The sequence below is a fragment of the Chrysoperla carnea genome, chromosome 1 (assembly GCF_905475395.1).
Source record: "Chrysoperla carnea chromosome 1, inChrCarn1.1, whole genome shotgun sequence".
Classification (NCBI taxonomy): Eukaryota; Metazoa; Arthropoda; class Insecta; order Neuroptera; family Chrysopidae; genus Chrysoperla; species Chrysoperla carnea.
The window spans coordinates 93,541,914-93,551,424 of record NC_058337.1 but is presented as its reverse complement, the minus strand read 5'-3'; the positions used below and the strand labels follow the sequence as shown (position 1 = coordinate 93,551,424).

General features: G+C 28.1%; 1 protein-coding gene across 1 annotated transcript in view; it reads right to left on the bottom strand.

The window, feature by feature from the left end:
- Positions 1 to 8,139: 8,139 nt before the first annotated feature.
- LOC123306050 (SUN domain-containing ossification factor) overlaps positions 8,140 to 9,511 on the bottom strand; it is a 36,517-nt gene continuing 35,145 nt past the window's right edge. Inside the window, exon 4 of the mRNA XM_044887915.1 lies at positions 8,140 to 9,276. Within this exon, the coding sequence (XP_044743850.1) occupies positions 8,140 to 9,276 (1,137 nt within the window). The remainder of the gene's footprint in view (positions 9,277 to 9,511) is intronic.

Genomic DNA, 9,511 nt, shown 5'->3' with positions numbered 1-9,511 from the left:
TCATTTCCATGAAATTATCATGCAGATGCTTATTTGAAGTAGTTTTTTTTTGACTAGTAACTTAATGCTATAATCGCAGAAAAAATTATTTCATAATTTTTAGAAAATTTCAAATTATTCATTTATATCAAATTAGCATACATAATATCATCTTTTTATTTTTCAAAAATTGACAAAAAATAATTTTTTTTATAGCGTTAACTAATGGGAATGAAAAAACATTTTGTATAAAATTACTTTTTTTCAGTATGGAGAATCTGAATCTGTAATAAAACTGTATCTAATAAAAAATAAGAGTTTTCATTTAAGATTAAAAACTTTTTTTTATCCCAGCCGCAGCTTAGAGGTTATTACCAATTTTATTAAAATATATAGGACGCGTGTTCGACTGTGTCCATAATTTTTGAATGCCATAAATAGTGTTTGGTACGTGCCTACGTCCGTTAATGTGGTGTTCGCCTTCTTACTTGGCCGTAGTAAATATACCTATACGCACTCAAGTTTTCTAGATGCTAGTTATTTTTTTATATGGGTGCGATAAGCTTCCAATTTTAGATGGGAAGCAATTGAAATGTATATGAGGCCATTCATAAATTACGTAAGCATTTTGGGGGGAGGGGTTTAAAAAATCTATTCATGTGCTTATGTGGGGAGAGGGGTGTTAAACCCATTCTTACGTAATATTTTATTTTATCTTGAACTATCGTCTCTGTGCTAAATAATTAAGAGTAACTGATCCTTTTCTAACAACACTTTCTTATTCGGCAAAACGAGAATGAATCTTACGTGAGAAGGTGGAGGGGTTCGAGCAATCTTATGAACGCTTACGTGGGAAGCTTATGTATATACGCTTACTCAAAAATCGTCAAAATTATGCTTGCGTAATTAATGAATGGCCACTAGGAACATTTTTGAAAAATAAGTACAAAAGGTGGTTTAAATGTATTTTTTTAATCAATTGCAAACGGAGTATGCGATTTTGCTAAAATTTATTGAGCGGTTGAGCTCTCGTTGTAGGTTTAACGGGTTTTAATTGGCTATTAAAATTAATTAGCTTAAATGTTGATCACATATTAATAAAGGTATTTGAATACCGCAAATTATACTTTTACTTGAATAAACCTTGATTATATTTATGTGTATGACCCTCAGAATTGTTATGCTTGTTACACTTTGTTTACAATTTACTTACAAGTGTGAATAATCTATTTTACTAGATTCGATGATTCTTCTTGAAAAACTGTAAAGTGCGTATCGATTATAGAATTCTAAATTTGGAGATTCAAATGACACAAAATTTCAAAGCATTTGTTACAATGTATGGTGACCGTTCATAGGCCAAATTGCTTAATTATAAAAAAAAACTAGCATAATATCGCCCCTTTCGCTGGGTAATTTTCAAGTAAAGATCCCCACGTATAGCCTTGACCTCCCTTGCTCTTACTTATTCTACTTCCATAACACTCGAAATACGCTTTATTATGAATCCAAACTATTTAGTCTTTGTTTTCTATATTATAGCCCATGTTTTATTCTGATGTATGAGCTATATTAATGTTTAGTTTCATTAAAATCCATTCAGTAGTTTTTGCGTGAAAGCCTAACAAACAAACGAACAAACAAAGTCACTTTCGCATGTATAATGTTATGAGATTACGGTCACAGCGCTGGCCTTGAGAGTGCGTAATCGCAGAATGATTAAGAGTTTGATACAGGCAAATTTTTCACTTTTTTAACCAATTATTTTTGGCTTGCTATTTCCTCAGATTGTATAAAAAGAATAAAAATAAAAAATATATATTTTTAAAAAAAACAAAATCTCTCTAATAAACATTCTATCTGTAACACCTTCAAAAAATTGTTTTCAAATTTAATTTGTCATTTAACAAACTAGGAATGTTTGGGGTACTTTCTATTTTTTAGCGTGTCGTTATTTCTGAAATAAAACCCAAAATATTGTTATTTGACCCTAGTTTGGTTTCACTTACCATCCATTAGCAGGTGTTAGACAGAAGTCATAACAGGTGGCCCCAATCCATTGGAGATGGTGCCGTTTGATACCCCTCTCTAGTTTCTCAAATGTGCCACCTAAGTTGGAGAAAACAGGTTGAGAGCTATCACAATGCTTCATCTACACGCTTACTAGTGGTGCACTTTGAGTAATAATACATTTTGTGTGTGAAGTATTTTAAATCAACGATCGTTGATTTCACTTAAAGGATCGGCGACTGACAACATAATAAAAGCAAACAAAAAATTTTCGATGTTGGGTTTGAGATGGTATTATGGATGTGCTATTCTAACGTTTTTGTTTAAAATTGACCAGAAATTATATGCGATACAGAGATATACGCTTGTGATATTTGTGTCGAGATTATCGTACGAAGAGTTCAATTTTCCACCGATTTTTAAAAGTACTGCACATAGAAGGAAGTCTGGTATAATTTTTGGGAGTACAACCGTTAACGATGTAAAAAAACGTAAAGATCCTTCAAAAGCAAATGTTGGAAAATACCGAAAATCAAAATCGACTTATGAAATATGTTTTCGAATTGCATCGAAAATTGTTTAGAGAGTAGGGGATGCAAAATTTTCCTTCTGTCGTTTAAAACATTTCTGACAAATTTCATGCTTGCAACACAAAATACTTACTTGTAATAATTTCCATATTCCGTTTGTACTAAATAGAAAAATAAAGATTTCTTAAATTTTTTTACTTTTAAAATATAAAGGAATCTGCACTCTACGCTATTCTTACTTCGATCGTATAATAACAAATATTAAGCATTTCTATTACTCAATTAGGTCTGAGACGAATCCTCGTAGCGAGGAAAGCGACTCCTTTACGCACCAAATATAAAAAACACAAACCATTTAAATTTTGCATAAATTTTATTTGACTAATATAATATATTTTGTATTCAAATAAAATGAAATTGTAATTTAAATATTATATTTATAATTGAAAGTCGATTGCCTAACAGGTGCAAATTATCACAGCAATATACATTTTTCATTCTAAAATTAATAATTATTTAACATATTTATATAATATTAATAATTTGGCAATCTGACAACCAAGAATAGTTTTTTTTTTATTTAATATTTTCAAACTCTCGATTAGGAATAATTTTTACATAAATTTTTTTATTATAATTACATAATATTTTATTAGCACAATATAAATAATAATTTTACTAAGAAAAATAAATTCCATAATCCAAATGTTGCAAAAAATATATTTGGCAATCGAAAAAATTTACGGAAGCTAAAGTTTAAATAAAACTATAAGGGTTTGCTTTATTAATAAACAATTAAAGAAGTAACCTTGTATGTGGTTTCATTATAACCGAAATATAATTATATATAATTCAATATAATTCAATATAACCGAGTCCGAAATATTTTTATTTGAGAAAATTCTAAACATTAATTGGGAGTATATAAGCATAGAATAACAAATGTGGTAATTACTGTAATCTTTAATGTCTTTTAATAAAAAAAATAATTTTCAAAAACCATGTTTCTCTTTAAAAAATTGCTCTCATTTGCAAAATAAATTATATATATATACAAAAACTACCATACGATAAAGTTTTTCCAGAGGAGACAATAGACCTTTTCATCCATTTGCTTTTATTTCGAACAGTTGTCAAAAAACTATTCAACTAAAGAAAATCTAATATATTTTAGCTTTATCAAACAACGCTTTTTGACAAAGATAGAACATATGTGAGAATATGTCTTTACTTGTTTGACATCTGTCCGAAACAAAAAAAAATTATCTTTTAAATGGAAAGCCCTATTGCATTCTCTTTACTTTTTGTTTTTTCAACATTTCTGTTGCCAAATTTATATTTTGTGCGAGAACTCGAGAGAATTATATTTTTAAGTAAAATCATTATTTTTACTGTATTATTAGGAAAAATATATTTTATACAGCAGTTAGCAGAATTCATAATTTCCGAAGTCGTTTCCACTTTCTTTTATGTTCAAATAGAACTTAAGTAAAAATTAACTACACAACTTAAAAATAAGAGGAAATAGTGAGAAAAAAATATAGGAATAATAAAAAAAATTAAAGAAAATGCTAAATGATTTTAAAAACAAATGTGTATTTAGTGTCAATTTTTAAATAATAAACACATAATTCGTGCGTGGATTTTTATTCTTCGCTAAATTAAAAAAAAAAGTAGAAAAATCAATAACATAAAAGGAACTTCGTTCCAATAAAGACTATAAATATATTCACTCCAAATTATTTGACTGTAATATGATTTGCATTGGTAGGAAAAGTTCGTTTACTGAAGTTAAATTTTCATTATACAAGTTGTGTCATTTTAATCCATGTATTCGAAAATTTGCTAAAATACACCAGCAATAAAAATTTGAACAAAACACTTTCAGTTAAAAAGTTCTTCCTCAACAAAAAACTAATAGTAAGAATAAGCTACCCCCTTCAAACTCAAAAATTTTTGTCTTAACCAGACTTTTATAGCTGGTGTATTTTTGGATATTTTTGGTGATTAAAATAGCTCACTTCATGTTACTGTACGGATAATCTCAGAGTACATTAATCAAACAAAAAAACTTTTTAACAAGATTACATAAAGTCAAAGATTATTTTAATGACTAATTCTGAATAGATTTTGTTTGCAGGAAATACGTGCGTATATTGTCCTTCCAACTGGTAGTATGATATACGCAAGCCTTACCTCAAAATTTTTTTAGAAAAACTGTCGCAACTTCGAACATAGTCAATGTGTATTTTTTTTTTTTTTTTTTTTTAATATAATAAAATATTTAAATAAGAGATAAAAAAATTAATTATTTCTAGCAAAGTGTAAAATTGTACCCATATCGTGATTTTTTCCAGTAAATTATCCTACCTTGGAAATTTTTGTAATTTTTTTTAATTTCTAGGCCACTTGTCAATTGTAAGCTAGCTTTATAGTTCGAAAGACAATTCAAATCCGTTATCGACAAAAGAGAGAAAAATGCTTTTCTTTTCGTTAAAAGAGTTTTTCGTACTATTTTAATTTGCATTCTACTTCTATTGAATTTAATTGGTTTACAAAAAAAAAATTTCAAACCAAATGTTACCATTTGTTTTTTTTTAATTTAAATATTAGTTTGAGTAGTTTTTAGGATTTAATTTCTGTCGAATCTATTCGTTTTTTGAAAAACTTGCTCCAACCTTCTTTTTGCAAGGATTAATTTTCAATTGAAAGTGTTTCCTTTTGAACTCAGCAAATTTTTTTTGATTTTTCGATATTGGATTTGAATTATGTAAAGTTCAAAAACCAGTTTGTATATAATTTTTGGTTGGGTACATTCTCTTTACCTCAAAAATATTTATGAATTGAAGAAAAGTTCACATTCATTCAAAAATCATCCAATTCATTGAATTAATCTTCATCGTGCGTTGTGCATACTTTCATCAATGTAAAGATTTCATTCAACATTTAACTTAATGAAAAAAATTTATAAATAATATTTCAATCGTGATATTTCATGCTCACACTGTGTTAAAACTTTTTTTGATTTTATGCATGTCATCTCAATCAATTAATTCAACTTTCGCTTTTTAATAATAAACACTCTTTCAATTGAGCATAAGATTGTTTAATATGCATTCATCTTAAATATACTCAAAATTTCAGAAACAAAATCGGGAGATATCAAGAAATGATTTTTAACGATACCTAATTCTTTCTTCGTGGTGCTAGATATATTATAAGGGTTTTCTTATTATCCAATAAAGTGTTAAATAGATTCTCTCGTTAGCAGAAAGTTAAGAGCGCACATTTTACGTAAAAAGAGGAAATTACTTTTTACGTATAATGTTTCATATAATTTTATATATGAAACAAGAGCCGATAAATGGACCCCACATTTTTGTTTGCGTCCGCGTTCTATTCTAGCAAAATTTTTAGTCGCTTAACTTAGGCTTTATTAAAATATATTCAATGCTTGGATGGTTTTTATATTATTAGGGAAAATTCAAGACTTCAGAAAATTCTCTTGTGTCGTGTTTTGCACATTAATCAATAGACCACAACGCATTTCGAATCATAATAATTAAATTTATACAATTTTAATTTTGTATTCAACATTTTAGTTTGAGGTCGCATAATGGATCAAACGTGTTTTAGCAATACGTTGTGTTAAATAGAGCTATTCATATGGATGTCAATTTCAACCCACGTTACGACGCTCTATTCAACAGTAAATTTTTCTATCAAACGTGCGGTTAAATGAACGTGAATTGGGAAAAGTGTGCGTTAAAATCGATGTTCATGTGACCTCAGTCTTACTCATCACAAAAAAATTTTACAATTAAATGCGTTATTATACCGTGAGAGAACCGAACAATGACCAACAAACCAAATAATCCTGATTGAAACATCTGTTTCTCAACCACCATCAATCATGATTCAGTTAGTTTATTGAATAATTCTTTCTCAATATCGCTCGCCACTCAGGTATAAATTCATTATTATCTAATCAACCTCTAATGTTCGGCAAGGAATATTTAAAAGAAGCGACCAGCGAGAACTAAAAAAAAAGTAAGCGGAATTCCCAAGTTTAAGATGATTAAAATTTTTTAGGAATATCTCTACAATAAAATTTGACACGTCCAGATCTATTTTCATATCATTTAAATAAAATTACCGAAAAATTGATAAAAATATCTTTATAAAAAAATTTAACAATTATGAAAATAAATTTACATGACTAACTAAAAGTGTACTTCCACTTTTAAAACATTTAAAAACTACACCACCAATTAGGCCTTCGTATATCGCATTTCACAAAACAAAATCTTGAAAGAGGAAAATTTTTTGGTTTTATAAAGAGTACGTTCCAATTAATGGCACATAGTTTCGTAAAATCGTCGTTTCCATTGATATGGTTTCTAAATACTGTTAGAAACAAAGTTGTCTAACTAATAGTATTTTTAAAAAGGGTTGCAGACTAGCGCACAGCGTTACGTATTTGTTCTCCACGTACAATTTTACTAAATAAAATTATAATTTATTTTTTATATCCACCATAATTCCAAAGGTTGCATTTCTAATATTTTTAATTAATATTATTGGGTATGTATGTAAGTTTGGGTATGTAGGTTATCGTTTGTAAGTTTAAAGATGCTCCAATGAATAAGTTGCAACCTAATTTTGTAACTCGTTTGGCATTCATGTAGAATGAAGGTCGATGCAGGCCACCTTGCACTGTAAAGAAATGTTTAGAACTACAAGCTGATGTTTTCCGACTCAGTTACTACAACATTTTGGTTTTATTAGAAACGTGATAATGGATAAGAGAACAAATCGTAGAAAGTGAGCACGATATTCTTCAAATATTATATAAAGTGCAATATTAGTGGCACATCTTACTAGTATTATGATTCCGTTTGCTAAATGGTTTGTAGAGACCAGAATAGAATCTCGAAATAACGAATAAATAACAAATAAAATTAACGAAGACCCGCACCAAAATGGTAGTTTATGCTAGAATGCAGTAAAGTCATGACCACATGAGAGCAACAGTAATTGGGATTTATTTAATACATTTAATAAATCTTATAACAGTGCGTTTAGTGAGAAATTTTTAGATTGGAATGCTACGAATATAAAAAAGTAATTATAATTCGTTAAATGGAATGTACTCCTTAAAGCGTAACACAAGGATAACATAATATAAATAATAAGTGAAAAGGAGTAAACAAGAAAAATAAGAATGCATTTCTCAAAAAGAAATCAGTCAAAACAATAAAGATAATGAATTTTTAATTTGACTAACTCATTTAGTTTTTTGCTTTTCAAGCCAATTTTTAAATTTTATTATATTATGAATTCAGTCTCAATTATTTCAACTTATCTCTAAGCTTGTATTTAAAAAAATAATAATATTTAAATAGCAAAATAACAGTAAAAGTTTTTCAAATTTTTAATTTTTAATAATAAATAAGTTTCTTTCTTGTTTTCAAAAATATTTTTACACATAAAACACTCTTTTAAATAACAGTCAGTTCTCCGATATTTTCATTTTATTTTCCGAACACTTTTTAAGTGGAATTACTAAAAATAAATTAAGTTTATAAAAAGGTAAAAAATAAAAAACGAAACAAATTTTTTAAAACACTTTCTTTAAAATTTTTTTAAGTCCGCCTGTTTTTTTCTCCTTTTTTGGAGTAACTAGATTACCCGACGATGATGTCACACTATTCGAACGTGTAGGTACATTACCACTTCCATTAGTTAATACTAAATTTTTCTCATTTGTAATGTGATTTGCATGAGTTTTCTGTTGTTTTGGTGGATCTTTTCTAGGTGGCAATGTTGCTGCTTCAATTGTACTATTATCTTGTAAAGAATAACGTTTTTTACGTTCGGTTACCGCTGATTTCATAACAATTGGATTTATTAACTTGGCAAGTACATTTTCACGATCAAAGAGATTCTCTTGACGACGTGGTGGTGTTGTTCTATCCGATGATGAGGAAACAGATTCAATTGAAATTGTTTCAAAATCATCAATGTTATTTACCGAACTGTTTTGTATGTTAAAGTTTTGTTTTGTTGTCACAAAATCGTAAGAATGTGTATTAATTACGTTGCGATGGTGATGCTGTTTGATTTTAGTGGAAACTAATGTACTATTCGAATTACTGCGTCGTAATATCGCATTTTTTTTCCGCTTTCGACGTTTATCTGCTTTACTTAACTGCCATGGTTTACTATCAACTTCAGTGATATCTGGTATTAACAAATCGTTATATGTACCAGTTATATTTAATGCTTCTTCACTTGGTCTACGTTTACGTCTCTTTGCAGGTGATTCATGTCGAACAACATCTACAGATTTACGACGTTTTGGTATTGCTATTTCATTTGTTTTCTGTTGTTCATCTGAATTTGATGAATCTGTACTGTATTTTCGCGTATCTGATTTACCACAAAAATAGAGTACAATAGTAATTATAAATAATTGGGTAATGAAAAAATGCATAAACCATGAAACAACATTTGTCCATGAATTACGTTCCGCCATTAATATTTCAACAGTATTAGTTAATGTTGTTAGTTGGGAGTTCATGCGAGCTTGTGTATCGGTACATTGTTCATAAAAATCTTCAGATTTTTTACTTTCTTCTTTAACAATTGTTAATACTTGATCAAATGAACGTTGCATTTCTTCCATTTGTTTTTTATAACGACGACTTAATTCTTCTAAATATTGACTAGATAAGGACATATTTCTTTCTAATGCCTGTAAAAGATAAAAAAATACATTTAGTGTTTCTATTAGATATACAAAATATCCTTAAAAAATTTATCTTTTTAATTATAAATTTTTTAATTTTGTTTGCGCGCATCAAGTAATGACTAGTTGCAACAAGTTTAAAATTTTTGTTCAAATTTTATATTTTTCTTGCCTATTTAAACGAAATAATCTGGCAACCCTACACAGTTTATTCAATAACTGTATAAAAAATAATTATTCT